The sequence below is a fragment of the Thermobia domestica genome, chromosome 1 (genome assembly GCF_964235325.1).
Source record: "Thermobia domestica chromosome 1, izTheDome1.hap1.1, whole genome shotgun sequence".
Classification (NCBI taxonomy): domain Eukaryota; kingdom Metazoa; phylum Arthropoda; class Insecta; order Zygentoma; family Lepismatidae; genus Thermobia; species Thermobia domestica.
Genome location: NC_137454.1, coordinates 209286211 through 209307579, shown reverse-complemented (window position 1 = coordinate 209307579; position 21369 = coordinate 209286211). Strand labels below are relative to the sequence as shown.

General features: G+C 37.3%; 2 protein-coding genes across 3 annotated transcripts in view; one reads left to right on the top strand and one right to left on the bottom strand.

Annotated features, from left to right (window-relative positions):
• The window catches only part of LOC145693417 (transmembrane protein 138), a 287808-nt gene that overhangs the window by 103264 nt on the left and 163175 nt on the right, over nucleotides 1–21369 (top strand). The window lies entirely within an intron of this gene.
• The window catches only part of LOC145678506 (opsin, ultraviolet-sensitive-like), a 63973-nt gene continuing 55094 nt past the window's right edge, over nucleotides 12491–21369 (bottom strand). Inside the window, exon 3 of the mRNA XM_081748731.1 lies at nucleotides 12491–15542. Within this exon, the coding sequence (XP_081604857.1) occupies nucleotides 14251–15542 (1292 nt within the window). The 3' untranslated portion in view covers nucleotides 12491–14250. The remainder of the gene's footprint in view (nucleotides 15543–21369) is intronic.

Sequence of the window (21369 nt, the reverse complement as noted above, 5' to 3'; positions counted from 1 at the left end):
ATTTGGTGTCCGTTTAAACCGTAGGTTATTAAGGAACTAAAACTCGATTTTCTCAATAAGTCCATTTTATGATATTTTATGTTTGCTTCCGACATCCTCTATATTTGTGTAATACTTGGTTTTACAGTGAATTCTAATACAGCAATTAAGCAGGGATTTCGCCAGGATTTTTAGTTGAGGGTGTAAAGTCAAAATTGGGAGGATGTAAGTGATTTGTACGGTTTGTATCTAATTTTGACTGTAAAAAATTTAAAGTGTGGGTTCTTTCAAGAATGTGGCGATCACTCTCCCACACTCAGGGGAGGGGAAGCTGCCGGAAACCTTCTAATAAGATATTAATATCGTAAAATGCCATAAATAGGATGAAACGGGAGAAGATAAAATTTTATTACTTTTTCTCCAAATCTAGTACAGACATGTTCAAATTATTAGACTCACGCTCGAAAATGCAAAGTTGATGTGGGAGTCCTAATTTTAGAGTTCTAGAACATTTAATTTAATGGTTAAATCACAAGTATAGGATCCTTCATTTGTTTACTGTACAGTTGAAGCAGGCCCGTATCCAGGGGGGTCTAGGGGGCCGGGCCCCTCCTAAATTTTTGCTGCTGGCCCCCCTAAAAGTTTCACGGTAGGCTTGCAATTGAACTATAATATGGTGATGAACTATGTTATGGTTGGATCGGGCCCCCCCTAACTTCAGCCGGGCCCCTCCTATATTTTTGGGCTGGCTACCGGCCTGAGTTGAAGTGGTGATATCATCGTTGAACAGCAGGTGGTATTAGAGAGGGGAGATTCTAAAAGTGGTGTTTCAGTTGTAGATAGCTATTGTGGTTCTTATCAACAAGTTACAGTCTGAAGTAGGGCGCAAAATTTCCGGTCGCTAGATCACCATTGGCGACTAGAAAATTAGAGCTGGCGACCAGTGTTTCGTAGCAATGGTTTCTGCCTAAACTCACAGAGCTGCGCGGTTTCTGTTTCGCACGAAAGTAATTGTCACTGACTGAGAATTATCTTACTTTGATCCGAAAACTGCAATCGACATCTGGTACTTCAGTGCAGTGAGAGCTTTACACAAACGTGAAGTCTTAAGGTAAGATAGTTTTTAACGTGTAAATGAATTGTCCAATTCAAAATTGATTATCCTGAATCTAATTGTCTGGTTTTGAAATTTTATGCCCTGATGTAGTCTTTTTCTTTGTCAAATCAAAGGCTGTAGGGAGGGAGGACCTCTCATAATTTGTACGTGAAAGGCACTGGTGACCATCATTTTGGGATTGGCGATTGCGTCTGACTTCGAAATTTTGCTCCCTGGTCTGAAGTGTTGTGGTTGCTCTCGTAAGAAATTAACGACATTCAAAGCGTTCAACAGTTCGAATGGGCCAGTTTAAAATGATCGTGATGTGTTTCGTGTATCAATCTTTCATTCTGTGTAGTCCTGTAATTGCAGAATAACGGGAAAAGCAAAAGACCTTTCTCGCGTAAAATGGAAGTTAACAAAATACTTCTGGTGGAAATAAGATATACACGGCAATACATTGCTAGTAGAGTTGGGATAGAACAAAAATCTGTGAGTAGAATCTCTGTTGAAATGAGCAAGGGTTGGGAAGAGTGGACGAAAACCAAAGCTATCGCTAAGAGGTATCAGAAAAATAAGATTGGCTCTGGGAAACAGAAGTGCGACTTCTAATAGACTTAAGCATAAAAATGGCTGAGTATGGCGCAGACATGTAGCCTAAAAGTGTTCGAAGGATTCTTTGTGAAGAGGGAAAAAAAGCACACCGTCAAGAAAGAAAACAAACATTAGAATCTACTTCAATCATGACAAAGAAGCGCCTCGAATGGGCACAAGGCCTAGAATACTGGAGTGCTGACGATTGGAGAATAGTATGTTTCAGTGGTGAAAAATGTACCTTTGTGTCTGATGAATGTTCACAATATGTGCGACGTTGACCTAGGAGGAATTCAAGTTGGAATGTCTTTAATAAACCGTGAAGCATTCTACTTCAGTCATGGTCTGGGGTGTGATCTCTGTCTTTGGGCCTGGAAGACTGTATATAGTAGAGAGGACAATGAAGCACGACCTATACCTACAAGTTCTTCAAGAAGAACTGCTTTCCCAGACTGCACTCTGGTTTGATTACGTACAATTCATCTTTATGGATGATAGAACCCCATGCCACCGGGCCAAAGCTATGACAAAATTCTTCGAGGACAACGAAATTAGTGTTCTTCCGTGGCCAGGTACTAGTCCTGATATGAACCCGATTGAAACTTTTGGAGCTTCATGAAAGAAAAAGCTAGAGAAGAAGCACATTAGAACCAAACTTCAATTGATCAAGGAGATCAACAATTTGAGGTATCACGATGCTGAATTGAAGGCAAAATGTGCTAAACTCGTACCTAGGATGCCACAAAGGATAAAACACTTAATAAAGAATAAGGAATTTCATAAGAAATATTAATCTTTGTGTGAGAGAGAATTTTCTTGTAAGTATTCCATTTCATTTTTTGTTTCCAATTTGGATATACACACTTTATAGTAATTATATTTGAATGTTACGTACGCATTTGTTTTATTGATATTGAAAAGCATAACACCCACTAGAAATTAGGACAGAGTTGCAAAGTAGTAATTTGGACCAAGTTCGAACGTATTTTCTCACGTAATATAGTGAGAACAGTAAAATATTCAGAAACTGAATGTTCAGTCTAATAATTTGAACACCTCTGTACTTTTTTCTGCATAGTTTAGTGCGAAATATTTTTGTTGGGTGGTCACACTGGGTCTACCAGCCTTGGGTCGATCTACCACATATCTGGTTTCTTGGAATTTCTTCAGCACTTTGCAAATTGTATCATTCTTGATGGGAGGTTTCTTTTTTCGAATGACGGTGATAAAACCGTTTATAATCATCCTGCCTTTGCTCTCCAGATATCAGCACGATCTCAATGCACTCTGCGTGCGACAAGGTCATCTTCTGGTAGTAAGTCACCTGCAACGATACAAAAATATCTTCGTAATGGTTAAAGCTAGAGCAAAAATAACAGTGCCAATCAATTTCTACAAAAAGTTGCTATTAAAATGTCATGTCATACGCTATGTCTTCCAGTTAATACAATTAAATAAAATTCAAGATGGCGGACGTTATTGTTATGTGTCCTGAAACATTTTCCACCCATCCCTATTCCCAACTTATATTGTTACTTGAGTTTATTTTTATCACTTATTAGGGAGTTTCCACACTTTTAGACCCTGTAGACTAGTTGAAATACCCGTTTCTCGCACGGCGAGAATAATTGAAATCTCTTTCCCCCCTTTAAGATACGTATTTCAATGAAAGTGTAATGGGGAAAACCAGTAGTATATTCTATTTTTAACATAAGTTTGAACTCTCTACGCCCTCAATCAAAATGACATGATAAAAACCCAGCTTGATGTGGGTACTATGTTCAAAATTCATTTCACACGGAATAGATATGAGGGAAAAGCTTGTATACTAATACACGCTTTCCCCTCTTACTTATTATGTCTATCCGGCGAGAGCTTATGTGATTCGGATTCCACGTTAATCAGTAGGTCCACGTCTCATATAGCCTCGCTGCAGAACGGGACGTTAAACTCAAACTCAACTCAACTCAATTATTATGTCTATCAATACAAAGCTTGGTACACACATTTCTTATACCCTATAGTATTTTTCGAGGTACATTTGGATTATGTGGTTTTACTCGGGGTCACTCCAGAGAGGTCCAAAGTTGAAGGGAGGGATTTCTGGAGGGAATTTTCCCGACATTATCCCAGTTTTCCCGGTTCAAGTACGTTATGGGCCCCAATACATAGCACCTCTGAAAAGCATGTTTCATGCTGAAGAGAATGAACTATAAACCATGACTTTCCAATAACCAGTGTTGATGCAATAGCTATTTCACTGCCAGTCTACGATTTTCTTTATACTAAAAGGGTTAATGGGCCCAAGGGACTTACTCCGTTGTCTATGGCACCTATTTTTTTGTGCATGACCATATCTTTGTTATATTTATTGAATGGACTAGGTTTGATTCGGGTGTCCAAATAACAGATTCATGTCCGTTCCTTGTTAGTAGGGGTTTTTTGGACAAATGAAAGAATGCCGGGCAAGAATTTTTCATTCCCTGATATTTTACAAACACATACATCAGTATCTACATGCTTTTTGGCTCTGTCAGAGAAAAAAAAATGCCTTTGGAGTATAGGCAACTTCTTGTTGGCCGAATATCAGTTCTCACAGAAATTGACTTGTCATTATTAATTCGATCATTTAACTTAAAATAGTGTATTTCTCACCACTGTGTGTGCCTTTCTCAGATTGGTTTGCGGACCCCAGGTTGGAAAAGGCTGCTGTAGACTGACCAGATTTAGAGATAAATAATATTTAAAAAGGAGAATCAGCAAACTGACATAATTTGTAAATTCAGCTAAGTATAATCATTGATATGTCGCTGTTCATCCCAGTGAGGAAGAATTCTGTAGCTTTTAAAAATAACCAGATTTTTATTTATCTAACTTGATTCCAATTTTATACCCTCTTAATAATTAACAGGAACCAAGATTAGGAGAATAGATTGTCTCTTGAATGCCACAGTCTTTTGTTGACCGAATTTCTTGTAGAAGCGTTGACCATTTCTTCAAACAACTGTAGAAATCCATACAAGAAATTACTGTATGCCACGTAACTAACAGTAAGAACCCAAAACGGGACTTCTGCGTTATGTTTGCATTTTTCTCCGTACACTGGACGACGTTCTGGAAAAAAAGGGGGGGGGGGGCAATTCCGTTAAAAGCGGGACGTCTGGTCACCCTAGCATATTGGAAACAAGTAATTTGGAAAGGATTCGTGCCATTGTCAACAGTTACATCAGTATCACCTTCCATAACACTAGCTTTCTTCTTCAATTTTTCAAAATCTGAATTATCACTTACAACACGATCACACTTTCGCCGATCGTGTGAGCCCTTGTCACCAGGTATGATACAGAGGCGGACTGGGAGTACAAGGGCCCACCCGGAGAATGATGCATAAGGGCCTTGATGAATACCAAGTTGGTCTGGAGTAGACTGCCCTTTTAGAAATGAACCCTTAGCTGGAGACTGGGATGCCTAAACTTCCCTCCCTACGAAATATAAGTTGTATATGAGTATCTATAGCCAAGTATTATTTTGTTTTCTTTATTTTTTACAGTCTGAAAATCTGTTTATATTTAAATCAGCGACTGTTTATATTGAAAGAGATCTGAATATGATACAATTCCATCTTCAAAATTATGAGGAATTTAATTTTCATGAATGGTGCATGCGCATGAGTGAAATAATGATAACAAACTTAATTTTATTGCGTAAAATAATAGTTTATCTTTGTAGATTTGTTTACATGATATATAATTAAGAACATTGAGTAACCATCCAATTCTGGAGATGAGAAAAAAAGAAAGTAACATTTTGAAAACAGAAAGTTCAGAGAAACGGTTTTAAAACATTTCTGATAAAGCACCCTGAGTTTGATAATAAATAACCATTTGTTAACTTCTTAAACAGTAATTACATTGGAACATTACTATAATATATTAGCATTATAGCCTGAAATATTTTTCTACTAACGGCAGTTAAGAATCCCCCTCTTAATATCAAAAAAGAAAAACGGAACGAACAGCACGAGCTTCTGATGTAAAAATTCGCATACTTATTGACTGCACAGAGGTGATAACGCATTTGTCAATCATGTTTTCGATGCGTTTTGCAACTCTTATAAAATATGTGAGTAATGAAGTTCTTTCATCAAACCAACTGTTACAGCAGCATTTTTCCAAAGACAGAAGAAGATTTCAGAATTTCGTCGATAATTTCATCATTAGAGATTTTTTTATAGAACATCCTTTTCAATGGCCATAACCATAAATGATTCCAAGATATGATTTGACGAAGACGAACGCAGATGAGTTTTAATTAATTTAAGATAACCTGAATGCTCGCTCACACGATACTTGAGTAACTGAAAGAGTTAACAAATATTTGTATATAGTAATCATTGTTTTGCAAGTGGAAACATGCATGGTATACCTTAGTAGCAACCTGCAGCAACACAAGTAACACTGATTACACTTATGATTTTCGTTGCATATTTTAGAAGACTGGCCTTCTGAAAAAGAGGCAACGTATTCCTCAGAATCACTTTCGCCTTCCGAGGCACTGCACTCAGTAGAACTGTCGCATTTCGCAACATTTACATCGGGTTGTACGTCAGTATAGTCTTTATTAATTGCTTTATCACAGTAGTCTGGCAGAGTTTTCTGGAGATTTTCAAAAATTTCAACAAAATTCAACAATTCAGATTTCAAATTGTCATGCTCAAATAACCATTTTTCAGCTATCTCCTGCATAGCACCTTCTGGCATACCCTCATTTAGTAAATCAGTAAATCGGCGAGGATCAAGACAAGAAGTATCAAAGATTAATTTTTTGTTGTTTGTAAATCTATCATTTAATCTACCCCGAATTTCTTCGAGCACATGTCGAAATATACAACGCGGAAAGCTGCTGCTTCACCTGGTAATTGTGTGTCTACCTTAGTTTCGTCAAAAAATGACCTTTTTCGAATTCGTTTCTTCGGAAATGTGCACTCTACTTCATTATCACAGTTTAATTTTTCGAGTACTTCAGTCACATACTCAGCAAACTCTTTCCTTGATCAACAAGCACCAATTTGTTAAATTCCTTACTGATGTCCTCTATCATGTGGAATGCAGCTAGCATATCCACTCCTTTTGTCTGAAGGTACTTAGAAACTGGAGAAATTATATCAAACATGCGAACAAAGAAAATACCAAATACCACAGACTCGAATTTCAACCAATATGAGATCAATCCTGAAGTCGCCGCCACTTAAATTTTCCAGAACTTATAATTGCACGCAACATAACAATTAATTCAACATACACCCTACTCTCTAGATTATCTTTACATTCAAGTAATCTCTCTACACCTCGACTCTTCGACCACCACCGAATCCCATCCATTTTGTGAAGTTTTTTTTTTTTTTTTCATTTTATCATGTGCCACGAATGGTTTCCACAGTGATGAGTGGTTTCCACATGTTCATTCGCTTGTAAGATTCATTCACCAAAGTAGCCGACTGTTGCAGATTGCCAAAAATTGTTTTCACTTCTACAACGCTCTGACATCCAGTAGTAATACACAAATTCAAAATATGAGAATAACATCAAATGTATACGTTCTTCGGCGATTAATTTCGAATATAGTTCTGTAACCCTGAAAATTCACTTCTCATATTGGAAACACCATCAAATGGCTCACCTATTACTTTTCTCAATGTCAACCCTAACAGTATTGTCTTGTAGTGTTTGGTTGAATAACATGCAGGCAGGATAATAAGGGAACTTATTTTTGTAAGCAAAAAGTATGCTGAATAAAACATGAACATTCCTTGGGGCCCGATTTCTTGGGGTTTGGGCCCCGGGCTAGATTTACAACATAACCGGTGTGCTCAGGGGAAACCGACCCTTTCCGATGCAACCACCCACGTCCAAAAACTCCATGCTTCATTGGTGAATAGAAGGGACCCGACCCTATGCTATCAGGGCCCGATATCTAGAGACATCAGGCCCCGGGCTCGATTTGTGACATTACCGCTGTGCTCAGGGGACCACGACCTTTCCATTACCACCTCCCACATCTAAGAACTACATATTTCATTAGTGAATAGAAGGGAACCAATCTCGAAACTTCGGGGCCCGATTTCTGGGGTTTCGGACCCGTTTTCTGACATCGCCGCTGTGCTCACGGAACCATCATTTATCGCCACCACTCGCGTCCAACAACTCCACGTCTAACAGGTTTCCTTAGCGTAGGAGAATCAGCTCCATGCTCCTTATATGTTATCGATTGCACAACACATTATCGAATACATAAATTATGGACGAGATGACATTTTCGAGTTAATAACTTATATGTATTTTCAGACTTTTTTATTGTCTTATTGATATTTCAATAAACAAGGCTACGAGTTGGGCAGGGGCCCCCTGTCCCTAGTGCCCCCCTTTTCGCTAGCACTGCGGTCCTGTTAGTTACTCTACTGGTTACTATGAACGAGAACGGAGTTTTGAATTAGTTATAACTAATCAAGCAATATCTTAAGTGATTTTGCAGACCGCAGGGCCCACCCGGAAATTTCCGGGTATCCAGGCTGTCCAGTTCGCCTCTGGTATGATACAACACTTAGATCATTGAAAGTTTTCAGAGAGCTAGACAGTTTTCTTTTTTCAAGGTTGGAAATGAAAAAAATGAAATCTTTGAATTTTACGTCTCACGGTAATGCCGGTTAGGCTAAAGGAGACTATGATGATGAGAAATGAATGAAATGGTGGAATGAAGAAAGAGGGAGAACCCCGAGAAAGCCCACGAGCAAGGTGTTTGTCCATCACAAAGTCCACACGGCGCGAGCTGGGATCGAACCAGGACCCCAAGCACCGGAGGTCAACCCTCTACCACTGAGCCACCGCGCCCCCAAGGTTGGTAATAGTGTCTGACAACTTTGCAAAAATTGGTTGCAATGAAACCTACAGTATGTTCTTTTTCAAGAAATTCTTCTTCAGTAAACTTTTGAGCAATCATAATTGAAAGACGCACCATCCTCATAAAAAGTATCCATGACTCTTTTGATGGATTCGAAAATCTTAGCATAAAAGAGAACAGCTGTAATCCATGTATCCCGTCTTGTTAAGATGGGCTGTGGTGGAAGTGGGAGTTCAGGGCTAACTCACGAAAGGCACTGTTTTCCCAGGGATCTTACAGAAATACCTTTTCCCCATTTGACACGAGAAGATCAACGTCGGAAAAATGAGAACGTGCTTCCCCTGCAGTTTTATGTAATAAGTGTGCCAAACAAGTGACATGCAGCATACTTGGGAATAAAACCTTAAGACCTTTTCTGTGCATTTAATGTATGCAGCTTCGTCTGTAACAGAAAGAAAAAGAAACATGGCATCTTTCAGTTTAGCGCCTCACGATTATGTCCTTTAGGCTAAGGGAGACAATGATTAAGGCAAGTGAATGATGATGGAAGAATCGGTGGAATGAAAATGTGGAAAGAAACGGAATACCCCAAGAGAACTCATGGACACAGTGTTGTCCACTACAAACTTACTTGGCCGAGGATAGAACCAGACCCCGCACAATAGAGATAAGCTATGTACCACTGAGTCACGGTGCTCCCCAATGACAAAAAGAAGAACTCTATCGTGTTTAATGCATTCTGGTCACAGAATAATCAACCCCTTCCAAAGTTCCAATTACAACATTAGCAATGGAACGGCGTAGAATATCGCATGTTTCATTAACTGAAATCCATATACCCTAACAGCACAATTACATAGCAGGCATATGCCTATCATGTTCCCTTAGATACATGGGAATGTGTCTAGTACGTGCCTTATGTACACTCACGTCCAAAATGATTGTCGCATGTCTATAAATATGTTGTTCTAGAAATATAATTTGATAACGATTTCGCCCGGTATTTCTTATAAAATTAGTATGTGTATAATCGGCAAAGACATGTATGTGGCAAATTTTATGTGAAAAGAGCAGTAAATAAGAACAATAAAACGAAAATAAAACTTTCTTGTCCATTTAGCAACATACTGTTTTACTCATTCTAATTTTCGTATTTATAATTCTTATCCTATGAAATTTACCACAAGTATACATTTCCCGATTATACACATAGTATCAGTATTAAAACTACCCTGCAAAATCATTATCAAATTATATTCTTACAAGAAGACAGTTATAGATATGCGACAACAATTTTGGACATGAGTGTACCTCTGAGAGTGAAATCACATAGATGACAAGTGATAGTCACAGTCTATGTCCGTCCCTAGGCATATGCTTGGCATGTACCTGGAGAACGTCCCTAATATGTTCTAGGCATGTTCCCCATGCCTTAAGCGTCAATGAACCACAAAATTACTCCCCCAAAATATGTTAAATCGCCTATATGCGTAATGTGTTTACATTAAGGTGAGTCTAAAATCACTTTAAACAAGTAAAAAAATGTAGTTACCTTAGGGTAGGCGCGAACCACGAACCTTTAGATCACTAGCCGCGTGCTCTTCCGACTTTTTTTTTTAACTTCCTGACTTATTTTCTACTGCAACCACTTCTCAGGACTACTAGACACGACAGGGACACGAACACAGAAACATCGAGGACAGTTAAAATTCCACCCTTGCTACTACATAGGGACTCGAAACCCCAATGGGCTTCACCTCGCAATCATCAGCCTAACGCCTCAGACCGATCGGCTACACCCACCGGCTAACCTGGGCACAGAGGCGATGAAGAGAAAGATGCTTGTAGAGGGATAAATTTTTTTAGGTCTTTTGAATTTGGCTAATCAGAGTGCTCCTTTAACCACGTATATTCGACGATAACCGTTTGGGATCAGATAAAATCTGCTCGCTATATAATTTCATAACAAAATGACGAGTGTCTATTTACTTTTTCTCATATTCACTTTTAAATGATCGGCAACAGTTGCCATCTAATAAAGTTGATGCGTTTGCTGCTTCTAGTACACAATCGCTTAGAAAAAGAAGCAACAAATGCATCAAATGTGGGAGTTGAATTTAGAACACCGAAATAGCGCATGCCTAGCACATCTTGTGCTGTTAGGGTATCTGAAACAGTATGTATCTAAAGGACGTACCTAGAACATGACAGATATATGTTCGACAGTGACGACGTAGAAACAAATGACTGTTAGAGTGCGAAACTGAGCCAGGTATATAAATGGTATATTTGTGGTGCATAGTTGCAAATATCAATTAGGTGTAACAAGTACCTAAGACTGTATAACATACTTAGCACATGAATATCATATGTGCCAAGTGTCGGGTACCTAAGAAGTATCTGGGACACCTAAATGGAACGTGCCTAGCACATCTTGTGCTGTTAGGGTATTTTTATCATCAATATCTTTACGGATATCGTTCAATAGTTCTCTTGTACGCGCTATCAAAATACGTTTTTCTCAAACACTATTCCCTTGGAACTTTTTGTTTTGTGTCTTTCTCGAGAAAATTGTTAGTACATAAAGCGGGATTCATGAATATTCCAAGAAGATTGTGAACCTTTTCATCAGCTGATTTGCGAATCTTTGCAGATTTGTATTTTGCAGTGCTTATATGAGCGTGTGACTAAACAACGCTTCTAATCGGAAATCACAGCTTCACAATTTGCGAAACAGTACAGAACCATCTGTTGAAAACACACTATATCCGAACTCACTCACAAATTTTTACATATTCTCTCTTCTAGAAGACCTACTTTTAGCATCTTAAAACACTGAAATGTATATCAACAGCAGTATAAGCACCGACTTGAAGAAAATATTGGAGGGACCCAAACAATGAATAAGTATATCATCATATTCAGCTGTTTTCTATCAACTGCTTGATAACCCCCCTTCCCGCTAGATTTCGGTTCGCTGCATTCGCTGCGAAATTCACGACCTAAGTCAAATTTGCCTAAAGAGATTAAAACAAATTCAAGTTGAAAATTTGGGAATTTCATTGCAAGTTTGCGCACCACATTGATCTTCACTTGTCATATCAATGCTGCTAGAGTGTTAGTTGAAGCTTCAGTGCTCTATTAAACACAGTTTTGAAAATGGCATTTCCTATCGAATAAGAAGGTTGTTCCTAATATTGAATTAAAGGCACGACGTAGTTTACGAAAGAATTCTCTTTGTTAATATTTACTTGACTGGATTATATTGGGGGGGGGGACGAAGACCCTACGTTTAAATATTGGGGGGCAAAAGTGCCCTGCTCCCCCTCCCGAAGTCTGCGCCTATAAACAGCAGCTATGTGTCACGCAGGGGCGTCATTTCAGACTTCGCTTGGGGGGGGGGGGGAAAGAGCACTTCCGACATAAGGTTTTCACGTTTTGTAGTAGTATATTAGTAGACAATCAATTAAATTATATGCATTCCTCAAACTCTTGGGGGAGGGCAATTCCCCCCTCCTGCCCCCCTAAATGACGCCCCTGGTGTCACGCACACCAGCGACTCGCAATAACTGACCATAGCTGGCTAATTCTTTGAGATAAGTATCTTTGTCAACCCAAATTTCAAGAACTAAAGACGAACTAACATCCCGTCCAGATGCCACACTCGAACGGCAATAGACTGCAGTTATTATTAGACGCCGTGATTGCTTTGTCAGATAAAAGCGAGCCAAATTTTTGGTATGCTGTCATTCATACGTGGATAATGAGCAGTGGAAGAGAAAATAGAAAATGCCAACAAATCTTCTTCTAAATTGTGAAATTGCTCTTTTCCTGAAATTATCATGAAAATTGCAATATACTGTATATAGCATTTATGGCCTTTTTATATTATTTTCGGGCTTTAATTATGTCAAGGGCTTACTCATGAAATCGGATATCCTGTCGAATTGGATCATCAAATAGTACACTGCTGGTCTAATAAAGCCATCTTTGTTATCTTCTCCGGCACTTTTCCGGCTGACTCTGTAACAAATTTTTCCACATCTGTTCACTGTTTGGATGTGACAAGGAAAGTTTATAAATTTAAATTCAGTTTTATTTGGCATAAATTATAACATATTTCTGTTACCAAGCCTTCTATCATTGGAGAGGATAGAAGCTTACATTTCGTATAATTAATCAGCTCAATGTAGTTTTTGGCACCAAAATTTATTGAGAGAGGCATATAAATTCTAACAGATTTTCCCTTCGTCTGTTGATTCCTAGCTTTTAGAATCTTACTGTAACCCAATTCTATTATGTCTTGTCTCTCAGTCACTATTTCACCAACATGTTCTGCAAGCTGCAAACTAATGTTTTCATCTCAAATTTGGATACATATAAAATCAATCTCTAGGAAAAGTTAGTTAACGATAACCTTGTATATATACTAACACAAAAGCGTGTCTGTTTGTAAAACTGTTAAAAATCAAATTTTCCGCAAAATTCACTAACTTTCGGTCATAAGCGCAAACTCTTAAATTTATCGCTTTAATTTTAAAAATGTTTTTATCATTATTAAACAATTAAAGTAAAATAATTCATGCTACTAGAAGCCGGAAAACTGAATCCTTAAAATTTGAACGCTAAGATAATAATTGGTGATTTTTGTTATATTTTCAAACTTAAGGTCCTTACCGCGAACTGAAGACAAAACATAGGATTTCTTTCAATATATTTCCCTTTATTAGCATGCGAATACACAACTTTTCCGCGCCATTTGAATTCGATATTCGAAAATTCCTTTTTTTTTTTTTTTTTGGTCCCACTTTAGTGTATCTCTTCTTCTTTCGAATTCTACCAGTGGTCTTGTAACCTGAACGATGTACTATGACTTTTGTTTGTTTAAATAATGTGCTTGATTGTTGTTAGTTTCCTTATTTAAATTTTGATAAAATATCCTAGTAATTCTCCAGTTTCTTTAGGAGTCACTCTTGCTCCGCCTCTGCACCACATCCACTTATGCACTAATGAAATCTACGACTAAAAATAATGGGAATTCACTTTTTCCGACATTTTATTCTCAAGCTATGGCTGCTTTTGAATTTTTCCGATAAAATTTCGTCTGGTCATAGCTATGAAAAAAGTATTTCTATATCCAAGTTGATCAATACTGTTTGCTCTATATTAGGTTAAAGAATCACCTCCCAAACGTGTCAGTGTTGTTTTGAAACACCTTGTATATCAGAATAAATGTTCTATGAGAATACTATTTTACGTCGGTATGCTATATTACAGACTCAGAATATCATAATAGATCATGAAAATTCCTAAGTGTGAAGGTTAATACATTTCCCTCTGTTTCTAACATTTTGGTTAACGTTATGTTGCACATTTTCCGGAAAATTAAAGTAAACTCATTTTCGAAGATTCACTGAAGTTATCAGCATCTAGTACGATCATTTACACTATTTACACTTAGAGAAGATATATTGGGATCTATAGAAGTATTCTGAAGTCAAAATTAATATATAAAGATATTTCGGAACCCATCAATTTGATCATCATTCAAATAAAAAATAAAAATAATATAGGTAATAATAATATTACCGTAAAAGTTATGATAATACGAAAGCAGGACACAAGTACCTCTGATTTTAACAATACGAAGAAAATACCATATTCTTGAGGATTCACGATTAACTCTATATTGATTGGTGATCATGTAATATATCTTCCCGAATGTGCTTGACTTTCGATTTGACTTGAAAACTGGATCTAGTAATGACAGTCCTTGGCAAAGGACTGGTATTAGAACTCTTCGAAAACGTGGAGTTCTTAATTTTATTTTCTACAGCTGTTTTTCCAAGGACTGGCAAACTTCTATGACTACTCTTCAAGCGAGAAAACCATTTGCCCCTTTCAGACTCACGTTCTTCCAAGTTCCTTGTAAACATAGATATGGACGTTTGAACAACATTTCCATCGTTATATTTTGACGGGCTACGAATAATCGAAACACTTGGTTTCATTGCGTCTTCACTATCTGTTGTTGACAAACTATCTTCAGAGCTGGTAAGTGCCTCTGTCTGCCCTCCAGCAGTCTCCGTTCTTGCAACAACTGTTGTCTGCACTGCTAACATTACTATTTCCTCATCTTCTAAAGAATCTGAATCAATAACTTTCCCTGTATTGATCAACGCATTTTGCACATGGTAAGTTGTAATACTGTTTTTATCCACTGTTTCACATACCAAAGAATTATTGATGGTAGCCGTTCTGAAAGAAATTGCAGCTCGTGCCATAACTTGTTCACTTCTGGGCAAAAGACATGGGAAACTTGATTTTAGCTCAAGACGAAATCGAGGATGGCATACAGCATACACGAAAGGATCTATACAACTTGCTGTCTTGCAGAACAGTGCAGGTATCATAGTAAGGAGAGGATTTATCAGCTGATGTTCTCCAAAAATACCCATCAGAGCGACTGTAGCGTATGGTGTCCAAGAAACGAACCACATAGTTACAACACCAATGACAATGAAACCTAATTTCATTTCTCTTTTTCGTTTCTCATTCTCCTTAAAATGTCTTGTAGATTCCTGCCCAGCAACTTTCATTTTGCTTGCTTGTTTAACAACTCGGCAAATACTAATATAACAGAAAGATATAATGCAAAATGGTATGCACCAAGCAGCAATAAAGAATATAAAAATAAACAGCTTGTCATCGTATCTATCTGATAAATAATCAAAACTACAGCTTGTTAAGTAACCTTCAGCAACATACTTATTAATTCCAAATAAAGGAATGGATGAGAATATAAATCCATAACACCAAACGAATAGAACGCATAGTTTAGCTCTTAATACAGTAGTGCTTTTTAATGGATTCAAAGGATATGTTATGACGAAGTATCTGTCCACTGCAATAGCTGCTAATGTGGCAATCGACACTGTACCAGTCAATCCACCAATAAATCCATAAATCTGACAACCTGAAATAAATTGAACATATATGTTAAACTATTTAATAACAGTACTAAATTTTTCTATTCTTTATTTATATTTACGAAGCTCACAAACTATAAACACACTACAATAAACTAGTAAATTTAACTTTATTGAAATCTCTTTTTAAATATGGAAAATATACTGTAACAAGTTAATTAAATTAACTAAAGGATAAAAATCAAAACTACTGTTACTGTGGGATTCTTGGCTGTCGGTCAGGTGGCCGAAAACTATAAAATAATTAATACACATTACGTATTTCGTGAAACTGACTCAATATATACAGTAATAAAAATATAATTTGTTTATATTTGCATGCAACAAATAATTTCAATTATTTATATTTATGTGTTTTATCAATACGCATCGACCTTATTGTGAAGTTTGAGATGTTATTTCCCAACCAGTGACACCAATCTGAAAAATTATAAAATACCATGTCAAGAGTCAAAAAGTCCCATTTTGATTTTGAATTTCCAACGTTATTCTAATTACAAGGTGATAATAATAACAATGTGAAAATGAAACTATTTGATCTTTTACGCATAGAATATAGCTTGTGAATAAATATTTTCTTAATTGAAAACAAGTATATTTTGTTAGAAATGCTGTGTCTTCACCACACCTTTGTGCCAATATCTCGTACCGATCGTAATGATGCCAGAAAAACTTCTTTCTGCATGCATTTTGCGTGGAACGTTTTGAAAGATGATTATCTGTCGTTTGATATTTTACTTTCTTTCATTCTTTCGTTCATTATTTTTTCTTCTGTCTTTAAATACCAGAAAACAATTTCCGTTCCTTGACGGTTAATTTTTTATTACTTTTGATATCAGACACTACACAATCCATTTCCTTAGTAACATGGACTTTCCTGATTTTTTAAATCGGATTAAAATTTGACAATTAACAGTGATTTCATGATTATTTATTTCTCTTTATGCCTAACTTTCACCCCTAGAGAATTTTGTAGGTGTGGATTTTGGATATAAGAAAAATTTCATATAGCCCATGTTAGCAATTTCAACGAAAATTCCCGTTATCTCTTTCTGAAAAATTAATGTCAAAAGAATTCCACGAAATGGGACTTTTTCCACGGGTTGGCATCACTGTTTCCAACTTCGAAATGATTTATAGTTAACGTGAAAAGTTGACCTTATAAGACACACCGAATTTAAACTTTTAGCCCTGATTCTGTTTCTTCTCCTTGTTTTGATATCGCTTACAGTGGAAAATATTCTTTCGGCCTCTGTGTTGGAGTGTGGGCAAGAGAACGTAATTTATTAATCTGCGAAACAATTGGGAATCATAACGAAATCCTTCATTTTCGATGTCTCGTCGCACATAATATCTACATCCATCGAGGTTAGTTTACTTTTCTGACACATACAACTGGAAGACTTTTCCATTCCACTACTAATGTATTTAAATCAAGACAACCAATAGTAGTAGCTAGTGTCGACAGATATTTTACTTCAGCCTTCCTTTTATTTCCCTAAGCAATTGAAGTACTGACAAGTAAACCTTACGTTTGGGTGAATCGAGTTGCTGACTGAGACACATATGAGAAAGTAGTACTAAATGTGGTCAGTATTTCAGTGAAGTTGTAGGTGCGAAGCTCCAGGGGTTTAGGAGATACAGCTACCAGAACATCACATGGAAGTACAGAATAGTCTTCATACAGTTGGAGGTAAAAGCTCTGTAAGACCTCTTGTAACGACAAAAGGTGAATAACAAATATATGGGTACATATTAGGACTAGGGGAAGTCATATAGTAAGGGTATACCTGACGGCGGCCATCTTGAAATCCGCCACTTTGAATTAAGGTTAAGTTTTTAAAATAGTAATAGGGTAATGTGATACATGATTTAAGGCGCAAATTTAATCAGAAGAACAATGGTGACGTTAATTTTGATTTACGCGCAATTGGTAAAAAGTTACAGAGAAATTAAATATTGTTGCAGCATATGTATGTCCTTTACCCCACCTTGTAAATTTTGTATTAATGATAATAATTAAATACAAAGTAGGTGGATAAATATTAGGTCTATGGTAAGAGTTGCCTTGATGGCGGCCATGTTCAAATCCGCCATTTTGAATCAGACAAACGTTTTAAACAAAACGCATAACAGTGACACCTTATTAATAGCAAATTTTACCATAAATCCAACGGTATAACCTTTTTTGCTTTATCATTAACCAGCACGAAATTAAATGGAATCGCTCCTTACGACTACTGCTTTGACGGAATTGTTAACAAATGTGTCAAGTGTAACTCGATTGCCTTTGTCAGGTGTGCTCACTGTGAGCAGAGCATTTGTGCGAGTCATGCACTCCTTTCTGAACTACATATTGATTGTACTAATTGAGGACTTTTCTGGAAGAAAGACCCAAGTTCAATTATGACTCAATTCCACTTTGGTCATTTTTCCTTAAATTAGCAACTTGTTTATGCGATAACAAATGCTGGTTAATGATAAAGCAAAAATGGTTATACCGTTGGATTTATGGTAAAATTTGCTATTGATAAGGTGTCAATGTCATGCGTTTTGTTTAAAACTTTTGTCTGATTCAAAATGGCGGATTTGAACATGGCCGCCATCAAGGCAACTCTTACCATAGACCTAATATTTATCCACCTACTTTTTATTTAATTATTATAATTAACACAAAATTTACAAGGTGGGGTAAAGAACATAAATATGCTGCAACAATATTTAATTTCCCTGTAACTTTTTACCGATTGCGCGTAAATCAAAATTAACGTCAACATTGTTCTTCTGATTAAATTTGCGCCTTTAATCATATATCGCATGACCCTATTACTATTTTAAAAACTTAAACTTAATTCAAAACGGCGGATTTCAAGATGGCCGCCGTCAGGTATACCCTTACTATATGACTTCCCCTAGTCCTAATATGTACCCATATATTTGTTATTCACCTTTTGTCGTTACAAGAGGTCTTACAGAGCTTTTACCTCCGACTGTATGAAGACTATTCTGTACTTCCATGTGATGTTCTGGTAGCTGTATCTCCTAAATCCCTGGAGCTTCGCACCTACAACTTCACTGAAATACTGACCACATTTAGTACTACTTTCTCATATGTGTCTCAGTCAGCAACTCGATTCACCCAAACGTAAGGTTTACTTGTGAGAAACGTCATCTGCGTAAACAAATAAAAATTAACTGGAAATTACTTCTTCTGTTGTACTGATATAGAATTCTAGACATTTAAGCCTCATATGATGCATTGCTTTTCATTCAGTCTGGAATGTTTGTAAGAGGTTCTCACATAGTGTTGTAAAAAAACGGTTTTTTTCTGTGAAGTTTTTTTTCAATAAAAAACATCGTTCTTTTTCATGTTTTTTTCAAATGTCTGTTTTTTTCTGGCGACTATTATTTATTGATTTATGTTGCAGATTATTGAAATAATCAACAGAACTTGAGTCGAAGCCCTCGTAACTTACAAATCGTTTGTTTCGCTTTACCTATACGAGCAAAATTATGTGATTATTCCTTTCGGACCCAGGTCATTTTTGGCGTTTTCCTACATTTTCAGTTAGTGACATATTGCTCAGGAACCATACACTCGATTGATATGGTTAAGGCCTTGTTTTTTAGAAAATTGATGTGGCTATTTTCTGGTGTAAGTTGCATTGCAGTGTTGCTAACGGGTGGAAAATTATTGAGGGAAATGTATGGGTGAAAATTTACAAAAAATCCCTAACCGAATTTCAATTTTTTTTTTTTGTATCTAGCACCACTGCTGCTATATGGGTTCAAGTCACCCAAAAAATTTCTTTGGTGTGTTAACAAGGTACAGTGCAATTCTGAAGTTTCTGGATTCCATTCAAAGGGGGAAAGAAAAAATTCTCTGTCATCATACACATGAAATTTTGACACTTTTTACGCCTCAGAAGCAAAAAATCAACAGATATGCCGGGGCCACAGCTTCTCTGATTACCCTATAGAAACTTTTTATGGTGCGTTCTGTAGGGCAAAGAGGAAGCTTTCAGGTAGTGGTACCCTTCTTTCAATGTTGCCAGCAAGAGGGTAATAATAGAGGGGAAAAGGGAAATTTTCCGAATTTCTCACCTAAAATCGGGAATTGTTTTGGCTGGAAACACTGCCATCAGACAGACGAAATCTATCTGACAATAAACCTTGCTACTCCAAGAATACATTTTACAAGTATCATTGCGATATCTAACAAAGTAAGCATGAAATTAAAAAAAATATCTCATTCTACCTCAGAAATTCACCATTTTCTTATCATTTACAGAACATGGTTTATTATAAACCTCAACTGTACTTCCCCTAATTATTCTAGTGAAACTTTTTATGGTGTGCTGTGTAGGCTAAGGACGAGGCTTTTAGACGGGAACCGGTCAAAACCCCCACAGCCAAAACCCCCACACTCAAGAAATGTCAAAACGCCCACACAAACGGTCATAACCCCGACACAAATGGACAAATCTCCCAAACGCACGAACGGTCAAAACCCCCACAGCCAAAACCCCCACACTCAAGAAATGTCAAAACGCCCACACGATCGGTCATAACCCCCACACAAATGGACAAATCTCCCAAATACACGAACGGTCATAACCCCCACAGCCAAAACCCCCACACTGGTAGTCGGTCATAACCTCTAACGGTCATAGCTCCCACACAAGTGGACAAAACAGCCACACATAGCAACGGTCACAATCCCCACATAAATGGACAAAACCCCCACACAAATGGACAAAACTCCCACATGCTGAAATAGTCACAACTGCCACACAAATTGACAAAAACCCCATACTCATGTATTGCCCTTGTACTTTTTAATAACATTTTTTATTCCACTTAAACTGATGTTGCAACTATTCTTCTTGGGCGTCATAAAGAGCCGCAACAAAGACGTGAAATGACGATCATTTCAGAGTGTGGGGGATTTGTCCGATTTTGTGGGAGTTTTGTCCATTTATGTGGGGATTATGACCATTGCTATGTGTGGCTGTTTTGTCCATTTGTGTGGGGGTTATGACCGATTGTGTGGGCGTTTTGACATTTCTTGAGTGTGGGGGTTTTGGCTGTGGGGGTTTTGACCGTTCGTGCGTTTGGGAGATTTGTCCATTTGTGTGGGGGTTATGACCGATCGTGTGGGCGTTTTGACATTTCTTGAGTGTGGGGGTTTTGGCTGTGGGGGTTTTGACCGTTCGTGCGTTTGGGAGATTTGTCCATTTGTGTGGGGGTTATGACCGTTTGTGTGGGTGTTTTGACATTTCTTGAGTGTGGGGGTTTTGGCTGTGGGGGTTTTGACCTAGACCCTTTTAGACACTGGTACGTTTGTTCGCGTGTAGCCAACAAGAGGGAAATAATAGAAACAAAAATGGATTTTTTCCAAAATGTCCCCCTAAAATCTGGAATTAAAATTTTCTGTAGCTGGCAACACTGCTACCAGATAGACGCAGACTATCTTAAATTAAACACTGGCACACCACTAATATATCCTACAAGTATTATGGCGATATTTAAGGAACAAAGCTTCTAATTACCAAAAATATATTACGGTAAACATAAAAGGGAAAAACTAGGAAAATCAAGGGTTAGAACCTAAATACGAATTTTTTCGTGCACCCCCTAATTACCCCATTGTTACGATCTGTACTTGCGTTTGTTAAGTAAGAACAAATGTTCGATTGTAGTAAGGTGACTTGCACTTGGACGTATAGATACGGATTTTTAAACAAAAATCTGGAATTTTTGTCCAAATTTAGGGAAGTTTTAATTTCCCTAATTGGCAACACTACGCACAGG